The sequence below is a fragment of the Ochotona princeps genome, chromosome 15 (assembly GCF_030435755.1).
Source record: "Ochotona princeps isolate mOchPri1 chromosome 15, mOchPri1.hap1, whole genome shotgun sequence".
In the NCBI taxonomy this organism is placed as follows: Eukaryota; Metazoa; Chordata; class Mammalia; order Lagomorpha; family Ochotonidae; genus Ochotona; species Ochotona princeps.
This window is the reverse complement of record NC_080846.1, coordinates 6217813-6237540: the sequence shown is the minus strand read 5'-3', so window position 1 is coordinate 6237540 and position 19728 is coordinate 6217813. Positions and strand designations below refer to the sequence as shown.

General features: G+C 45.3%; 1 protein-coding gene and 1 pseudogene across 3 annotated transcripts in view; both read right to left on the bottom strand.

Moving 5' to 3' along the window:
- Positions 1 to 1324: 1324 nt before the first annotated feature.
- On the bottom strand, positions 1325 to 1912 carry LOC101524572 (large ribosomal subunit protein uL22-like; annotated as a pseudogene).
- A 9910-nt stretch (positions 1913 to 11822) lies between these two features.
- DMC1 (DNA meiotic recombinase 1) overlaps positions 11823 to 19728 on the bottom strand; it is a 33055-nt gene continuing 25149 nt past the window's right edge. For all 3 annotated transcript variants that reach the window (XM_058673352.1, XM_058673354.1, XM_058673353.1), the window contains exons 13-14: positions 14804 to 14920; positions 11823 to 12312 (exon numbers count right to left, since the gene is read on the bottom strand). In XM_058673352.1, the coding sequence (XP_058529335.1) occupies positions 12243 to 12312; positions 14804 to 14920 (187 nt within the window). In that variant the 3' untranslated portion in view covers positions 11823 to 12242. The remainder of the gene's footprint in view (positions 12313 to 14803; positions 14921 to 19728) is intronic.

Genomic DNA, 19728 nt, shown 5'->3' with positions numbered 1-19728 from the left:
GGGTTTCCCAGTCTTGATGAAGTTCTTTGCTTTCACACCTCAGGCAGCTGGCATTCACTGTGTTTTTCTTTTGGTATAGAGCTTAGAGGAAGTCCCCTCATTCCTCCCCACCCCATTGATTTTATTTTACTGAAAAGTCAGTTACAGAGGAGGGGCGGGACAGAGACCTTCCACCCACAGGTTCATTCCCCGGGTCTTCCATGTGTGTTCTGGGGCTCAGGGCCTGGGGCCATCCTCCACTGCTTTCCCAGACCTTGAGCAGGGAGCTGAAGCCAGTGACCATATGCTACTGCAGGCTCATTTCAATTCCTTCCGTTTTCTTTTGTGAAAAACCTCATCAACTCAGCTGACTTCATATTGAGTGTGTTGCAGGCATGTGCTTATGAGTTTATTGTAGATCTGTGTTAGTTTATCTTGTGTAAGGTGCACTATAGGAATGTCTGGAAGGAAGAGTGAGTGTAATGGCACTCCCAGTGGGCCTGGAAGTAATAACATACCACACACACTAATTGTTGCAATCTTTGTACTTAAAAGGGAAAGCTGAGAGGGAAAAGGCAAGGCAGCCAGCCCAGCAGCACCCAGTTGCCAAATGATGTATCTGGGATTCACACTCATGTGCCACTGGCAGGATCTTGACCTGACTGATGATGCCTTGTGTTGGGTGCATCGTGGGGCGGGGGGCTGCCTGGTGCTCTGTGTTTCAGCAGCACCCCTGGTGTTTAACCAATATATTTTAATTGAATCTCTTCCCCAAGGGTGATATCGAAAAACGTCTTCAGCCCTCTGATAGCATTTGTACGTACTGTTTAACTCTACCTAGGCTTGTGGGTCTGGTGAAAACTTGTGGAAGTATAAAAATGCCAGGAGTGGAGGGAAAGCCTTAGATGTTGTTGGGGGCTCCCACGCTGCTCTGTGCCCCACCCCCCAGAAAATCACAGACTCTATCATTCTTTTAGTTGGTTTGTTTTTTTTTTTTTTTTTTTTTTTTTTGCAGTGCAGTATCCACCTGCCAGCAAAACCATTGCCATTATTCATCTGTGTTTCATAATTGCAGCAGTAAAATCAACACTGGAAGACAGGTTTCACCCACTAACAACCTTTTGTTTAGGTTTCAAAGTCACAGGCTTTGTTTTTCAGTGACTTTCAGTAAGAACCACTTGAATGCTCTCCATACACACATTCTGTTGTCTGATGTTCACAGCGCTCCAGTTTCGTGGTCATTGAATTCACCTGTATGTGAAATACAATGTCTGTTTTGTGCCTTGATAGGCTTCACGTTGGTCAGCTGAGTTCCTTATACTTTATTATTTTGTTTGTTTTCATCGGATTTATTTTATGTTGAAATTACTCCCGGGCCATAAGTTTTTGTTTTTTTAGTTTCTTCTGGGATATCTTTTTCTTCTGCACCACCTCCTCCTCGGGCTCGGGGGCAGTCTGCTCTTCGGTGATGTGGCATGGGGAGCCCATGTATGGGTGTGCTCTGTAGGGCGGCGCATCTTGGGGGCCCTGTTCACCTGGATGTGCTCAATGACCAGGGAGTCCATGTGCAGAACCTTCAGTTCAGCATTGCTCTCTGTGTTCTTCAGCATGTGCAACAGAAACTCGGCACTCTTTCTGGTCCACCGCCCCTGGGTCCAGCCTCACTGCTTGGCCTGCGCGCAGCGGCCCACGCAGCCTTTGTACCGCCGGAAGGGCACACACTACTTCTTCAACATGACGTCCTTCAGCTACTTGGTGGCCTTGCAAATGTGCATGACCGTGATGGCCTGCGCGGTCTCCTGGGTGTTCTTAAAGTGGACACACAGGTTTGAGCCCCTGAACTTACATGACTTGGTGGGGTTCTCGGGGTCCAGTGAGTAGCGAACCATCTTGGCACGAGGTCACCCTCACCAGGGCCGCTTCCAGGAAGAGCAGTTCCTTATACTTTAGATAAGAATTGAAGCTACTAATGAAACTTAGCATGGTGACTTAGAGCAGACACCATCAAACTGGTGTAAGGGACACCAGTATAAAGTGTTGTGACAGAACACAGCCACATGAGTGGGTGCCTTTTCTCGGTGTTGTGTTATTAGGAGGCGATAGATTTCCTTAGTGTTTAAGCTACTTTGGGTAGGATTTTTGTAACCTTCAGCTGAAGGCGCTGTAACTCTTACACGGCTAAAGCATGACACAAGTGAAAAATCCTAACTGCCTAGCAGAGTATGTAATATTTAATCAATTCATACGTGATGAGGAAGTTAAAGGTTTGGGGGTAGGGACCCCTGGTTGCTTATCAACAACTGCCATCCGATTCTTCCTTGGTAACAGAACTCCAGATTTTAGCTGGGGAAAATGCTGCCAGGAACAAAAGATTGTGTTTTCCACACTTGTTTGTGTGGCGGTGCAGCTCCTGCCATGGAAGCACAAATGTTGTGTGGGAGGCCTGCTTCCCAGGAGCTGACTCAGATGGAAGGAACTTTTTTTGGCCCTCCGTCTTTCATCACTTTTTTCTCTCCCAAGTTAGTTTCTCAGGCTGGAGCTCCAGCAACCATCTTAGGTCATGGGCTGACCTTGAAGATGGAAGTCAGGAGCTAAAATGGTGGGAAAAAAAGAGCTTGGGGTCTGGCTGACAAGGCAGAAGCCCCAGGACAGCTCTGGATTACCTAGCTTTAGATCTCTTCCCTAGAAGAGTAAATCCTCCATTTTATTCAAGACGCTATGATTTTGGAGTTTTCTCTTAGGTTTACTCAAGCAAAATCCCAATGGTTATACACTATTGAATAACTTTCCTTTTAAAATATTGAAGATTGGACCTGGCATGGTAGCCTGGGGGCTAAAGTCCTTGCCTTGCACTCACTGGGATCCCATATATGGGCATCAGTTCTAATCCCGGCTGCCTCACTTCCCATCCAGCTCCCTGCTTGTGGCCTGGGAAAGCATTGGAGGATGACCTAAAGTCTTGGAATTCTGCACTAGCATGGGAGACCCAGAGGAAGCTCCTGTCTCCTGGCTTCAGATCGGTTCAGCTCCAGCCATTGCCGTCACTTGGGGAGTGAGTCAGTGGATGGAAGATCTTCCTCTGTATGTCTGACTTTCCAATAAAAATAAACAAATTTTCAGAAAATAAAATAAAATATTGAAGATTGAGGGGCAGGTGCTTGGCCTAGTGGTTAAGATGCCAGTTGGGATGCTTAAATTTCACATCACAGGGCCTGGGTTGGATGCTGCACTCCAGCTCCTGCTTCCTGTGGACACAGACCCTGGGAGACAGCGGTGCTGACTCAAGTATTTGTGTCCCCGCCACCCACATGGAAAACCTGGCTGGAGTTCCTGATGGCTGCCTTCATCCTGTGGCCCTCAATGTGACCATCGTGGGTATGTGGGATATGACCTAACACAAAGGAGTTTCCTCTCAAATTAAAAAATAAATAAAAGACAAATAATATAAATAAATAAAATAATAAAATATTAGAGTGTATGGAAGCATATGTAAAAATAGGAATAATGAAAAATCTGCCACTTGAGGGTTACACTAGCCCATTCCGGCTTCCCTGGGGCAGCATTTGGGAGTCATCCTGTTGGTGTCTTGGTTGGAGTTCTAGAGAACCCACCCAAGTCAGACTATCTGAAGCAAAGGTGATTTTATCCAAAGGACATCAGAGGTCACTGGGTTGGCAGGAGGCTGGAGAAGCAGCAGCCTGGGAATGGACAAGAGTCTGAGCAACTGTGGCAGTCGGAGTCGGACACCTCCTCTAGCAGCAGGCACCTGCTCGGGTCACCGCCGCGGCTGCCAGCCCTTCTGTTCCTGTCGCCCCTGCTGCTGCGTGGGTGGGTGGCCTCTAACTCACTCAGGGTACTCACCCTGGCAACGGTCACTCCATATTCAGTGTCTTGAATATATGATGTGAACTGGGGAATGGCGACTCTTAAGAAAAGTAGATTATTATGATGGGAAAATGGTAACTGTTCAAGCATTTGCCCTATTACCTGAAGGAGATGACGTGTCTCAGCCCTACTCCGCTTCTAATCTCTGGATCTAATCTAAAATATTCTCTGTGTTTTAATTCTGATCTCTTGGCTTTCTGTCCTTGTTTTTCTTTCTCCTTAAATATGCTTAAACAGGAAAGTTTAAGAACAAGATGGAAGAGAGCCTCAGTTTCAAGGTCTTTATTTTTTACGTGCAATGTTGAGGTCTTTTATTCCACTCCACATTAACTCTCAGCTTTTTTTTAAGTTTGTCCACGTCATTGCTCCTACCCCACCCTATCTTTATTGTTTCACAATTGGATGATTATAATTGCCCTAAACTGTCTTCCCCAACACCAGTGATATTTCCTTCACCCTTTTTCCAAGTCTGCCAGATTGATCCTCCAGCTGCCCAATGCCGAGATTCTTCAGCATATAACATAAAGTTTTTTTCTAACTCCAAGCTGCCGAGTCCTTGGCCAGCCTTGAGCAGAGCAGATAAGCGAGCTCACAGACTTTCTCCTGTAGCATGCTCTGAGTAAACGGCCTCTGTTATCCTCATTTCAAGAGATGAAATTGAGGAGTGAGTGTAGCTTTTTCTAGTACTTTCCTTACTAGGTGGGGTGTCAGCGTGGAGTTTCTGGCAGGCAGTATCTTGGGTACTAAGGGGGGAAGGCCTACCTGAAAACAACAACAGCAGCAAACAAGCAAAGCAGGAGACAGAGACAGCAGAAGTAGAAGTTTCTGGGGTCTGGCACGGTGGCCTAGCAGCTAAAGTCCTTGCCTTGCATGTGCCAGGATCCCACATAGGCAACAGTTCTAATCCTGGTTGCTCCGCTTCCCATCCAGCTCCCTGCTGTGGCCTGGGAAAGCAGTCGAGGATGACCCAAGGCCTTGGGATCCTGCACCCATGTGAGAGACCTGGAAGAGGCTTCTGGCTGCTTGCTTCGGATTGGCTCAGCTCCAGCCATTGCAGGTGCTTGGGGAATGAACCAGCAGACGGGAGATCTTCCTCTCTGTCTCTCCTCTTCTCTATACATGTGACTTTCCAACAATAAAGAAATAAATCTTGAAAAAATAAAAAAGTGAAAGTTCTGATATCATCTAAGATCTTGGCTCCACCTATGGTTGAAGTCAGCTGTATTTTCCAGGTATATGAACCAACTAATTCCTTGTCTTGCATTTCAAATTTAGAGTTTTTGCATCTTGCAAACTATACTCCTGGTCAATAAGCTCTCTTGTTGATGCTCTGCCACCACCTTAACACAGGAGGCCAGGCTTGCTCGTCTGTCTGTCTTCCTTCCTTCCTTCCTTCCTTCCTTCCTTCCTTCCTTCCTTCCTTCTTTCCTTTCTTTCTTTCTTTTCTTTCTCTCTTTCTTTCTGATTTTATTTATTTTTATTAGAAAGTCAGATATACAGAAAAGAGGAGAGACACAGAGGGAGATCTTCCATCTGTTGATTCAATCCCCAAGTGACTGCAACAGCCGGAGCTGAATCGATCCAAAGCCAGGAGACAGGAGCTTCTTCCAGGTCTCCCACGTGGGTTTTGGGTTCCAAGGCTTTGGGCCGTCCTCGACTGATTTCCCAGGCCACAGGCAGGGAGCTGGATGGGAAGCAGGGCTGCCAGGAATAGAACCAGTGTCCAGAGAATCAAGATGGCGGAATAGGGTAAGAACATGTTTAAACAGATGGAGAAATATTAGCCAGTGTGAAGAAGGTACATTTCAGGAAATAGGAAAGGACAGAACGACAGCAGAGGGGTTCCTGGAGACTGACAGGCACAGGAAATCAGCAAAAACAACAATGTGGTGTTGTGGTGACTGATACCCCAACAACATTCAGGGAAGAGGGATCTGAACTCCATCTACAGCCAGAACTCCACCAGCAACAAGGTGGGAAGGGACATTACCTGGGAGCTCTGGAGGTTAACCCAGACAAAGAACTGCCCTGTCCTGCTAGTCTGTTTGATTTAATCAAGAGCACAAGCAGAGTGGCAAGTCCCTGACAGGCGGTGCAGGAACAGGGTGGATTTCACAGGCCAGTCCGCCTCCTAGAGCCAAATTAGGCACCATTTTGCCTAAGGAGGCAAGGGCTATGAGGCAGCACTGCGCATGCACGGATCTGGAAGTAAACTCATTTCTGACTCAGTGAACTGCAACAACGTGGCATCCTACAGGTTCTACCCAAGACAGGTCTGGGTAGCCCTCAGACTTGACCCCAGCAGATCAAGAACTCTAGTAGTGTCACATCAGGCACCATTTCTTACAGTGTGACAAAGAATTTAAGACTGCAGGGGACAGGGGCTCGGCAGCATGGCCTGGTGGCTAAAATCCTCGCCTTGATCCCATATGGCCGCTGGTTCTAGTCCCAGCAGCTCCACTTCTTCTCTATCTCTCCTCCTCTCGGTGTATCTGACTTTGTAATAAAAATAAAAAAAAAAATAAATCTTAAAAAAAAAAAAAAAGACTGCAGGGGACAACAGTGAACTGCACATGTGCTGAACTCAGCGAGAACTCACTCAGCTCAGTGCATTGCACTGGTCCTACAGGGAAGTAATCCTGACTATGCCATCGTACAGGTCAAAACAGGTCCGTGTGGCCCTCAGACCTAACGCCCAACAGGTTCCAGGAAGATCAGCACCACCAACAACCTAGCTATACAGGACACTGGGACCAGACGTGGGAGAAAGGTTGTACAGACAACGGTATAGCTTCAGCATGGTATCACAGGAGGTGGAGACTGCTGAGCCAAGAGCTGGGGCTACAGAGACCATGGTGGAAATCTAACATAAGAACCCAGGCCTGGAACTTGCTGAGGGAGTGGCACAAGTGACTACAAACAAAGAGCCATGTACCAACTGCAATAAGTAAAATCAAACTGTAGATCTGTGGGTGACACAGCTTAAAAAATCTGTACCAAGCAGAAGAATCTGATAACCAGAAGTACAATGACCAAGAGCAAAAGAAGAGACAGAGACACAATGAATATTACTGAAGGCTCCCCTGCAAAGGAGCAGACCCCTTTGCCAACCTCAGAGTTCACTGAAACATCAAGAAAATGGGGGATACAGAATTCAAACTTCTTATCAATAATGAGAAGCATGTAAAGCAGGCATTCAGGGAATTCAAGGAATATGTCACACTGGAAATGAATCAAATGAAAGCTAACATAGGACTTGGCGGTGTGGCCTAGCGGCTAAAGTCTCACCTTGGAAGCTCCGGGATCCCATATGGGCACCGGTTCTAATCCCAGCAGCTCCACTTCCCATCCAGCTCCCTGCTTGTGGCCTGGGAAAGCAGTCGAGGACGGCCCAAAGCTTTGGGATCCTGCACCCTTGTGGGAGACCCGGAAGAGGTTCCTGGTTCCCGGCTTTGGATCGGCACAGCACCAGCCGTTGCGGCTCAGTTGGGGAATGAATCATCAGATGGAAGATCTTCCTCTCTGTCTCTCCTCTCTGTATATCTGACTTTGTAATAAAAATAAATCTAAAAAAAAAAAATGTGTCTTCCAAACCTGCCCTACAAAGGATACTTAAAGATGTTTTCTTGACAGAGAAAAGGGATAACGCCCACCAAAAAACCAAAGGCAAATACGAAGAACATCCCAGTAAAATAACAACAGACAACTAAATCAATGAACAACCCATTGCTAAAATGACAGAAGCAAATTACCACCTATTCATATTAGCCCTGAATGTAAATGGAATAAACTCGTCAATCAAATGTCATAGATTAGTAGACTGGATTAAAAACATAAAACTCATCTATTTGTTGCCTACAGGAGACACACTTCACCAACAAAGATCAGCAGATACTGTATTTCACAGATTTTGATTTTGTTTTTGTTACTTTCATTTCTTCAAAACATTTTCTTCTGATTAAATTCTTCCATGACTCATAGATCATACAGTAGCATCATTTTGTTCAAGAAGGTTCTTGATTTTCTTTTTCATTTCTTTAGCGACACATTAGTCATTCAGTAGCATGTTATTTAACTTCATGGTGTTGCTAATTTCTTTTTTTTCTTCCTGCTGTTTATTTTGTTTTGTGGCTTTTCATTTACAGGGATGCATAGTAACTGTGTAATGTAGACTATCATATCTAACAGCATGTTATTTAACTTCATGGCATTGTAAATTATTATTTTTCTTCCTGTTGTTTATTTTGTATTGTGGCTTTTTCATTTAAGGGGATGTATAGTAACTGTGTAATGGAGACTATCACATCCAGATGTGAGGATACAATGCAGTAAGCATCTCTACTTCCAAACAAAGATGAACTCCCAAAGAAACTGTTTACTGTATCTTGTCAATAGGATGTTGGACTGTCTGCCATTGTCCATGCCCACTATGATGGACATATGACTGTGCATGAAGAACTATGCTATAGTAATAATATAGGGAAACTCAGTGAGGGGAAGGAATTGGAGAAGGGATAAGGGAAATCCCAGGGCCTATGGAACTGTATCATAGAAATGATTAAGGGGCCCGGCGGCGTGGCCTAGCGGCTAAAAGTCCTCACCTTGAACACGCCGGGATCCCATATGGGCGCCAGTTCTAATCCCGGCAGCTCCACTTCCCACCCAGCTCCCTGCTTGTGGCCTGGGAAAGCAGTCGAGGACGGCCCAAAGCCGCCACGTGGGAGACCTGGAAGAGGTTCCTGGTTCCCGGCTTCGGATTGGCACAGCACCGGCCATTGCGCTCACTTGGGGAGTGAATCAGCGGACGGAAGATCTTCCTCTCTGTCTCTCCTCTTTTCTGTATATCTGACTTTGTAATAAAAATAAATAAATCTTTCTAAAAAATGATTTAAAAAAAAAGAAGAAGAACCAGTGTCCATATGGGATCCTGGCACATGCAAGGTGAGGACTTTAGCGACTAGGCTACCTTGCCGGGCCCTCCAGACTTATTTCTACCCTTAGGTAGAAGGAAGATTAGAAAGCCGAGACACTCGGGTAACGCTGACAGATGAAAAGCTCACTGAGTGGCCAGTGCTCCACAGGGCTGGACACTTTCATCTGCACCTGTACTGCTTTGCTTTTCTGCTCCTTTTTGTTTCTTTATTTGTTTTTGTTTGTTTAATTCTTTATTTTTTGTTTGCAGTGCTTTTCAAGTCGCCGGCTCTTCAGTTCATATTCACATGCTCACCCATTGTTCCCAGAGTGGCTGGACTGGAGAATTTCCCATCTTAGCCGCTGGCCATGCTGAAGCCAGCAGACGTGAATGTGGAACCCTGCTTTCCAACCCTTTTGTCTACCTTCTGAAAATTCTTTTTTGTCATGGGTATTTTGATTTCCCGGGAATACTTTTTTTTTTAAAGATTTATTTATTTTTTTTGGACAGTCAGATATACAACGAGGAGGAGAGACAGAGAGGAAGCTCTTCCATCCAATGATTCACTCTGCAAGTGGCTGCAATGGCCAGAGCTGCGCCGATCCAAAGCCAGGCGCCTGGAACATCTTCTGGGTCTCCCACGGGGGTGCAGGGACCCAAGGTCTTGGGCCGTCCTCGACTACTTTTCCCTGGTCACAAACAGGGAGCTAGATGAGAAGTGGGGCAGCTGGGATTAGAACTGATGTTCCTAATGGGATCCTGGTGTGTTCAGCGCGAGGATTTTAGCCACTAGGCTACTGCGCCGGGCCCAGCAATACTTTGATTCTCAAATCTTGGGCATGTCAGGTCTTAGCGAGTACTGAAGGCTCTGGACTCCTGAAGTCAAATGGCTCACTTTCTCTCGTGCGAGGGAACCTCAAGGAGATGCTCAGTGTTGATTATGTGTGATGTCAAAACCACTTGAAACTGCGCCTTCAAAAGAGGGGTGGCTAGTCGGGGTGGCTGCAGGGACACAGGCAGGCGAGGCTCACTCAGGAAAGTCGATCGTATTCACACTCCTTGAAGGAGCCATCACATCCTAGAGGGTCACCCGGGAAAGCAGCAAGGTAGTTGGGAGGCAGAAGACTGGAGCAGCGAGGGGACCATAGTCTTGATGAGGAAGGTTTGGAGGGGAAAGCGAGGCAGGGCAGGGTAGAGAAGCCAATTTAGAACAGGCCAGCTTGAATGACTTCTCCTAGGGCTCTAAATTAGAGGGGTGGTTCCCGTCTGGAATGCAGGCCAAGAATTGTTTAGGCAGTGCAATCTTGCCCCCTGGGGTATAGGAGCCAGACGGGAAGTGACTGTGGATGTTTTGCTTGCATACTAAAGCTTATGCTCCTGGCTGAGCCTTTGTTGTCTCTAAGGTGTGGCCGGCCCCAGATTAAGAGTTAAGATTTCCAAGGTTTTGAGGGTACTAACAAGCCAATCATCTGCAACAGGTACCCTCAGATTTGGATGCTGGTTCACAGTCCTGGCTACTCCCTTCTGATCCAACTCACAGTTAATGGCCTGGGAAAGCAGCGGAGGATAGCTCAATGCCTTAGACACCTGCACCGGTGTGGGAGACCCAGAAGAAGCTCCTGGTTCCTGGCTTCAGCCTGGTTCTGCTCCAGCCATTTATGCTGTCTGGGGAGTGATCCAGCACATGAGATAATTCTTCCACCATCTCTCCCTCTCTGTAACTCTTTCAAGTAAAAAATAAACAAAATACTTTTTTAAAAATTGGGGCCCAGGGCGATAGCTTATTGGCTAAATCCTCATCCGCCGGAATCCCATATCGATGCTGATTCTAATCCCGGCCGCTCCACTTCCCTTCTAGCACCCTGCTTGTGGCCTGGGAAAGCAGTAGAGGATGAACCAAAACCTTGGGATCCTGTGCCCGCTTGGGAGACCTGGAAGAAGCTCCTGGCTCCTAGCTTTAAATGGGCTCAGCTCTGGCCACTGCTGCCACGTGGGGAGTGAACCGAAGGATGGAAGATCTTTATCTCTGTATCCCATCTTTCTGTAAATCTGCCTTTCCAATTAAAAAAAAAAAACTTAAAATAAAAAATGTGTACAATGCCTCAAGTGATAATACTTCCCCTTTCTTAAGACAAAGTATGCTTCCATATTTGCATAGTAAAAGAAGCCATTTAAAGGATTCTGCAGAATGTTGAATGTCTGTCCCTGAACAACTTTAGCTCTGTTTATTCAGAGAAGCAGTTTCTGTGGTTTAAAAAGGTAAGAGGACTGGAAAAGCTCCTGTTTCCCAGAACTGTGCCCCGTGGTCTCTGCCTTGCACCGCCACGTCCTTGCGCCGGCTGTGTGACCGAGTAACCCTTCCCTCTCCTGCTTTTAGGCTCCGCCCTTTTCTTCAAGGACGATCCAGTGCCACACTCCTGGCTAGTGAACTGTACCAGGGCTCGCTCCCTCACCGGCCTGCGCACCCTTCCTCCCCTCCATCCCCTCCCCCGCCCCTCTTCTCCTTGTAGCATTCTTAACAAATAGCTTTTGTAACAAACAGCGGTGCCAAGACTTGGATTTTCAAAGATGATGCAACATAAAAGATTATCTCTTTTTGAATTCTATGAAGATTGTCATTATAAGCATCATTAGTATTTTAAGTATTCTCATCACGCGTGTGTTTGGATAACACGTTTTATTTTTAACAATAAAAAAACAGTATTCTTTTACACATTTCTAAAATTATTACTTAGCAAATTTACATTTGAATTGACTTCACTATTTTTAAAAATAGCTTGAGTCCTGTACCAAACACTTACAAAAATCATGCTTTTTCAGCCCAACAGTACATTTTCTAGTTTTCTCTTTATCTTCCAAAGAGAATATGTATGAATCAAAATCATATTTTTTAAAAAAGGATTTTCAGCTTGTCAATAGTTTAGAATCTGGTATAAGTTAGTGTTTCTTATGTGCTGTCATAGAGGTGAGCGGACAGCTTGCCACTGTAGATCAGGAGAGCTTCCTGGGTGTCGCCCCGGGAGCATGTCTCCCTGAGAGCTCAGTGGAACTGCACCCTGTAAAACTGCTCTGGGAAGTCAGAGGGAACACGGGCACGCGGAGTTTCTGATTCTCTATTTGCTTCGAGACAGAATCTGAAAAGCCCGAATGAGGGAATCAGGTACCTCTTCTCCAGCTCATTTTAAAATGTGTGAGTGTCTATATATATTCATGGATATAGATATTCAAGTGTATATGTGTTTTATATACCACATGTTATTCAGAATATATTTATATATACATGCGATGGATTGTTATAAATCAGGAACTTTTAAGATAAATTTAAGATTTAAATCTGTCTTGCTGACTTTCCTTTAAAAACCTATGAAAAAGCAAACTGTTATTTCAAGATGTGAAAGTCGAGCCTGTCTCCTCATTTCTTCAGCTGCTAATAAGCTCTGAGCAGCGATCCGCATCCCTCCACCACCTACTCCTTGGCATCCCCAATGCCTCCAGCAGTTATTGCGAAGGTGGCTTCGTTTTCAGGCATCTCAGGGCTAACAAAATACAAGGGAACAGAAGTTTATAAAAAGCTCTATTTCTATAAATACTCCTTTCCTGTCACAGGCCTCATCCTCCCATCAGTCTGAGTCTCCAGAGACAGCCGAGGGCTGGTACAGCTAAATGTAGACATGCTCCCCAACTTGGAAACAGGCAGAGCGATAACTGGGTGTTTGTTCAGGGTGGTGCCAAGCGCTCCCTAGCAGATCCTTATCTGGTCTTCCTTCTTCTTTTTTTAAGCTTTCATTTATTTTATTTTTAAAAAAAGATTTATTTATTTTTATCACAAAGTCAGATATACAGAGAGGAGGAGAGATAGAGAGGAAGATCTTCCGTCCGCTGATTCACTCCCCAAGTGACCGCAATGGCTGGAGCTGGGCTAATCCAAAGCCAGGAGCCCAGAGTCTCTTCCAGGTCTCCCACACGGGTGCAGGGTCCCAATGCATTGGACCATCCTCCACTGCTTTCCCAGGCCACAAGCAGGGAGCTGGATGGGAAGCAGGGCTGCTGGGATTAGAACCGGTGCCCATATGAGATCCCGGCACATTCAAGGCAAAGACTCTAGCCACTAGGCTACTGCGCTGGGTCCAGCTTTCATTTACTTATGAAAGGCAGGCAGAAAGAGAGAATAGGCACAGATCTCCCATACACTAGCCATTCCCCCAAAACTCACAATATCCATGGCTGGACCAGACTGCAAGCTGGAGGGTGGGGATTCAAGCTGGGCCTCCTCCATAAGTGCAAGACTTTTGCCTCCCGGGGTTTAATTCTGGAGTGGGGCTGGGGTTGAAACCTAGAAATTCAGCTCTGATTTGGGGTTACTGTTTAGACAAGGTGACATAAGCTATACAACTCATTGTCAATGGGATGGACACTTGGCACAATGAGTAAGATGTATTTTAGGGACTGAAGTTTTGGTGTAGTAAATAAAGCCTCCACTTGCAACGCCAGAAATCCATGTGGGTGCTTGCTTGTCTCCCAGTTGCTGCACTTCTGATGCAGTGCCTTGCTAATGGCCTGCGGAAAGCAGAGGAAGATGGTCCCAGTGTTTGTTCTCCTGCGACCTATGTGAAAGACGTGGAAGAAGCTCCTGACTTCATATTGGCTCAGCCCCAGCCAATGCAAGCCATTTGGGGAGTGAACCAGTGGATGGGAGTCTCTCTTTGTCTGACTTTCAAATAAACATTTTTTTTAAAGATGCATTTAGGAACACTTGCATCCCATACAAGAGTGCCTGAGCTCAAGTCCAACTCTGCTTCCAAGCTGAGCTTTCTGTTCCTGCACAGCCTGTGAGGCAGCCCCGATGGCTCACACAGTTGCCTCCCTGCCACCCTTGTAGGGGCCTCAGACTGAGTTCATGGCTCTTGGCTCTAGCCAGGCCCAGCTTCAACTGCTGCAGGCGTTTGCGAAGTAAAGCAGCAAACAGAAGATTCTCTCTCTCATAACTAAAAATAAATAGAAAAATTATAAAAATCATGGAGCCAGTGTCATCACACAGAGGGTTATGCTACTGCCTGCAATGCTGCCCTCCCGTATGAGCACCAGTTTGAGTCTCGGCTCCTTCACTTCTGATCCAGCGCCTGGCTAATGCTTGTGGGAAAGCAGCAGATGGCCCAGGTACTTAGGTACCTACACCCATGTGGGAGACCCAGGTGCAGTTCAGGCGCCTAGCTGCAGCCTGGCTCGGTCCCTGCCACTGTGGTCATTTGGGGAGTGAACCAGGAGGTGGAAGGTCTCTCTTTGTTACTCTGTCTTTCCTTCTCTCTGTGACTCTATGTTTTAAATGAAGAAATAAATTTTGAAAAACATAGTAATCAATGGAATGAATATGAGTTCCAGGAGGGCAGGAATTTATCTTTGTTTTGTTCATTGCTTTCTATCAGAAACTTATACAGCAGGTTTCTCTGTACAAATCTATTAAATTTATAAGTTAACCAATAACATACACGTGTATACACACACACACACCCTTTCCTTAAGCCTATCTTGCTTGCTAGCTTGCTTGCTTAGGAGCAGTTTTAGATGCAGATAGGAAGAAAATCCAGGCCTAGTGGAGCAGACACATAACGCTGAGACTTGATCATTAAGACACAGTGGTATACATATCATAAATATCTGCAATTTGTACATCACCTAGAAACCAATTTTTATGAAAAATAAACTGACACTTGAATAGTAAATGGAGTTAATCAAGTGCAAAGCAGCGGATATATTCTCAAACGCTGTGCTTCTGTGTTTATGATCTCTAATCTGAATGAAGGCTTCCTTAGGTAGGAGCACTGTGTGCCTTCAAAGGCTGGAGACCACGTGCAAGTGACCTCAGGGCCCTGAGTCCTGGAGTCTCACACAGTCGGGACTTCCTAATCAGCTGAAGGAGAGCCAACCAGGTAGCATTTGCCAGTAGAATAATCACAACCTGTCAACAGATACCATTCTGTCCAATACCTTACCCACAAGAATCTGATGAGGAAAAGAAGAAAAGTTTACCTGTCATAAATCTTGGCAATTCTCAGCTCCCCTCTTCCCTTCCGTAAGCTTATTCTTGTTGTAGAAGCATGAGCCAGAATGTGTCCCCCGATGGGTTTTTTGGGATCAGCCTGAAAGCTGGATGAATGAAACACAGCTTCAGGTTTCACAAAGTTGACTAAGCATAGCAATATTTTCAGTGGCAAGGTAAGCTTTCCGTGAAGGGTGACAGTGGAAGAAGTAGATGCATATTCTACACAAGCTTCTTCATCAACTATGGGGACTGAAACCGCTACACACTACAATCACCACCTAGATAAGGCTTCTGAGATTCCTATTACACAGTCCATGTTATGCCTGGCTTTTTTTTTTTTTAGATTTCTTTATTTTTATTGGAAATGTAGATATACAGAAAGAAGGAGAGAATAGAGAAAAAGATCTTCCATCCGCTGGTTCACTCTCCAAGTGGCCACAATGACTGGAGCTAGGCCAATCTGAAGCCAGGAGCCAGAAGCTTCTCCTGGATCTCCCACGCAGGTGCAGGATCCCAAGGCTTTGGGCTGTCCTCGATTGCTTTCCCAGGCCACAGGCAGGGAGCTGGATGGGAAGTGAGGCAGCTGGGATTAGAACCCACACCCATGTGGGACCCAGGAGGTGCAAGGTGAGGATTTAAGCCATTAGGCTATGGCGCCGGGTCCCTATAATATTTTTTAAAGAGGAGATATCAAAGGATGGCTTGACTGAGTAGAGAGAAGTCCTAAGAGCTCTTCTGCTTCTCCCTGAAGCTGACCTTGCCTTTGACCTGACCTTGCTCAGAGAGCACGCTTAGTTTCATTGACTCTTGCACAAATCTTTTCTTGTACTCTTGAGTCTCCTTTTTCAGATTAATTTGTATTTATTTCAAAGGCTTCATTACAGAGAGAGAAAGAGAGAGATAGGGATCTTCATTCACTGGTTCACTCTGTGAATGGCTACAATGGCCACACACCGGCTGCAGCTAAGCCAGGTCAAAGCCAAGGGCCTGGAGCCAGGAGCTTCTTCTGGCTCTCCCACATGGCTACAGGGACCCAGGCACTTGGGCCATCTCCCACTGTTTTTCCAGGTACATTAGCAGAGAGCTAGATAGGAAGTGGAACAGCTGGGACATAAACCAGAGGTCTATACAGGATGCTGGCATTGCAGGTGGTGCTTAGTCCACTATACTACCAAAGCAGCAAAGGATGGTCCAAGCGTTTGGGCCTCTGACACCAACGTGGGAGACTCAGAGAAAGCTCCTGACTTATGACTTTGGCCTGGCCCAGAGCTGGCTATTGCAGACATCTGGGGAGTGAGCCAGCAGATGGAAGATCTCTTTTTCTCCCTCACAAATTAATACATTTTTTTTAAACAAACAAACATTTTTTCATGTAAGTTTAGGAGACTCGTAACCTCTCTCAGATGTTCCTGGGTGTTACTACTAGTAATAATTATAACCAAAGACAGTCTTAACTGTGTGGCAGGCATTTTTTTTTTCAAAAATTTATTCTATCGGAAAGTCAGATATACAGAGAAGAAGATACAGAGAAAGATCTTTCATCTGTTGGTTCACTCCCCAAGTGGCCTCAACAGCTAGAGTTAAGGCAATCCAAAGCTAGGAGGTTCTTCTGGGTCTCCCACACGGGTGCAGGATCCCAAGGCTTTGGGTCGTCCTCCAGTGCTTTCTCGGGTCACTAGCAGGGAGATGGAAGGGGAGTGGAATAGCCAGGACAGGAACCGGCGCCCATATGGGATCCCGGCATCTGCAAGGACTTTAGCCACCAGGCTACCGTGTCAGGCCTGGCAGGCATTCTCTTAAGTCATTTAATCTTTATATGGATTACATAGTTAGTAAATAATTATGGATTAAAATTTGAATTGCCATAGAGACCTATATATATTGAGAAAATGCATTGGTCACATTGACTTTAATAGCAATTTTGACACTTAAAAAATGCCCAATAAATGGTAACTTATTATTAAGCTATATAATTCTGTTAAAACAGTCATCCTTTCGAAGTTTCTTTGAACTTCCTGACTTCTAGCAGCTATAACAAAGTCTTGAGGTAAAATACAAAAAGGTACCATCACATTCCAATCTTTAGAGGCCTTTAATTTATTTCTATTTCTGACCAAGTTAAAACAGCATCGTCAAGCCACCCACACCGCTCCTTCAGCCTATTCTCTTATTTTCCCTTCCTTTGCATTTTCTTCTCATCCTTTCTCCTTTTCTCAGGAGACTGGGGAGTAGAGAGAGGAGGAGGGAGACGTGTGGGTGCATTTTAAGAATAAAGGACAGAGAAAGTTGATTTCACTTGTCCCTGTCTGCTTGGTCAGGAGATGACAGAAGGGAAGGCCCAGAAAGCCTAGGCTTCCTACTTCCAGCTAGGTGATGGGCTGATGAAGAACAGTTAGGGGCTAACATGTGAAAAGTGCCTGTGAGACTCACAGATCAGTTTTGAAGTAAAACACGCCTGGGTTCAATTCCTGACGCCGTTGTTAACTGTGTGATGGCAGACACTAAATCCTTTGCGTCTCTTTTTCCACTTTTATAGTTTATATAATCATAGGACCTGTCTCAAAGACTGGTTGGAGTGTGAAGCCTAAGGGCATGGCAAGCTGAACCTGGAATGACAGTGGTCCTTCCTGAGGCTTTGACTTATAAGCGATAAGCTTACAGGTGGAATTAAAAAATACTTTAGTTTATTTTTATTTGAAAGAGTTACAGAGAGAAGAAGCACAAATCTTCCATCTGTTGCCACAATGCTGGGTGGAGATGGTCTTTAAAAAATGGTAGGTTTAAAAAGTTTTGCTAAGTAACACTTTATGTCTGTTCCAAAATATGCCAAAAACCCCTACACTTTTTTTTTTTTTAACACTCTGCAAAGGGAATTCTGAGATTCCTGAGGGCTGGGGTAGAATGCAGCCACATACAGAAGGCATAAGGCGCTAGAGGAGGCTGCTCCTGCAGGATCCCATGCGGAGAGTCTGAGATGACATATGGAAGTGCTTGGTACATGCTAAGTAGGTGATACGATTGCTCCGTTTTGGAGGAGAAGAAAATAAAAATCAAATAGTCGAGATGACTTGCACAAGGTCGTGTGTTAGGGATGCTGGCTCAGTGTTTTTTCTCTACGCGTAGTACTTTGTGCCAGTGATGCTGAACCAGTAGGTGATATCCTTAGAAAATCAACTGACTGCACATTTATGAAATTGCAATTGCTCTATGAGGACTTTTTGTTTCAGGGAACAAACACATAAATGAAGTAAAAGGTTGTGGCTTACAGTGACACAGCAGGCTAATCCTCTGCCCTGTGATCCTGGTTTAGGTCCCAGCTGCTCCATTTCCTATTCAGCTCTCTGCTTCTGGCCTGGGAAAGCGGCAGAGGATGGCTCAGGTCCTTGGGCCCCTGCACCCACATGACAGACCAGGAGACTCCTGGCTTCAGATTGGCTCAACTCTGGCCATTGCAGCCATTTGGGGAGTGAACCAGCAGATGGAAGACCTCTCTCTCTTTTGCTCTCTGTAAAATCAGCCTTTCAAGAGAAAATAAATCAATGTTTTAAAAACGTTTGTAGGAAGCAAATATCACTTCTTAGTTGGTGCTTCTCTTATTTTTCCCCTAGCATGGTCCTCTGCTGCTTTGACTTTGGATCTCCGGGGCCGAACTGTCATGCTTTTGAACTCCCTCTGTGCACGCCGCATGTGGAAGCTCTGGCTCTGCTGTATCATACAGCAGCTCCTGGCCTCTATAATTTTGTTCCTTTTTAATACGATGCGCCATCAAGTAGAATGCACGGGATATAAGCCTCAATTATTGTCAGTGCACTTGGGGACTCATCCCAATTATAGTGATATTCCTCTGACAGGCCCTAGGCAAGCTGCAGCTTGGCATTCCTCCACACTGAGAAACAAAGATGTTTTCTTTATGGGAGGTTCTCTAACAGCACTTGAAACCCCTTAGACGAAAACTGTCTTGATTTTTTTTTTAATCTGGATGTGACAATTTTTGTGCTTTACATGAAGACATGTATTTAATTTGTATTGTTTCAATTTAATATCCCTCATAATACTTTAATTATAGTGAAGCTTGTTTCCTTTATAGCTCAGCCAGGTGGAAGAGACAACGTGGCGAGGCCCACTTGCCCAGGGAACGTAGCTGCCTTTGTTGACGCCTCTCGCGCTCCACCTGGCTCCCTTCATAACAAATCTACCTGCTCCAAGCAGCTCCTTTCTGACATCTCTGTTCCTCTGTCCATTGTCTTAGGGGGGTTAGTTCAAAAGGACAGCACTCCTTTTGAAACTTTCTACAAATATCAGAAAAAAAAAAGAACCCCTATTTGACCCAATTTCTACTGATTTCCTTTGGCTTCTAACTCTCGAGTGACAGTTTTCACCTCTTCAATGTTCCCTCCCCAAACCTGAAGAAAGAACATCGCTCTTTTATTTGAATGCAACCCACTTCCTCCCTCTGAGCCGATGAGTCATTTTTTTTTCTTTTTAAATTGTGCCTTAAAAATCTTCCATTTCTCTTTGGTTTAAAATGATTCTCTGTGTGAAGTGCTTTATGTCCTGTGTATTAAGGTCACCTACAAAACAAGGGCTGCCAGCACTGCTCAAGGACTACGCCACAGACCACGTGTCTGGCAGATCAAGATTGTTTGAACTAAATGGACAGTATCTTTTCTTTAATGGAGACAAGGTTTTTGTTTCTTTCATTCACTAGTGAATTCCCAGAATCTTGGCCTAGATTTTTTTTCTTTTCTTTCTAGATGTATTTGTTTTTTTTTTTTTTAATCAGACAGTCAGACATACAGAGAGGAGGAGAGACAGAGAGGAAGATCTTCTGTCCACTGATCCACATCCCAAGCAGCCACAATGGCTGGAGCTGAGCTGATCTGAAACCAGGAGCCAGGAGCTTCTTTTGGGT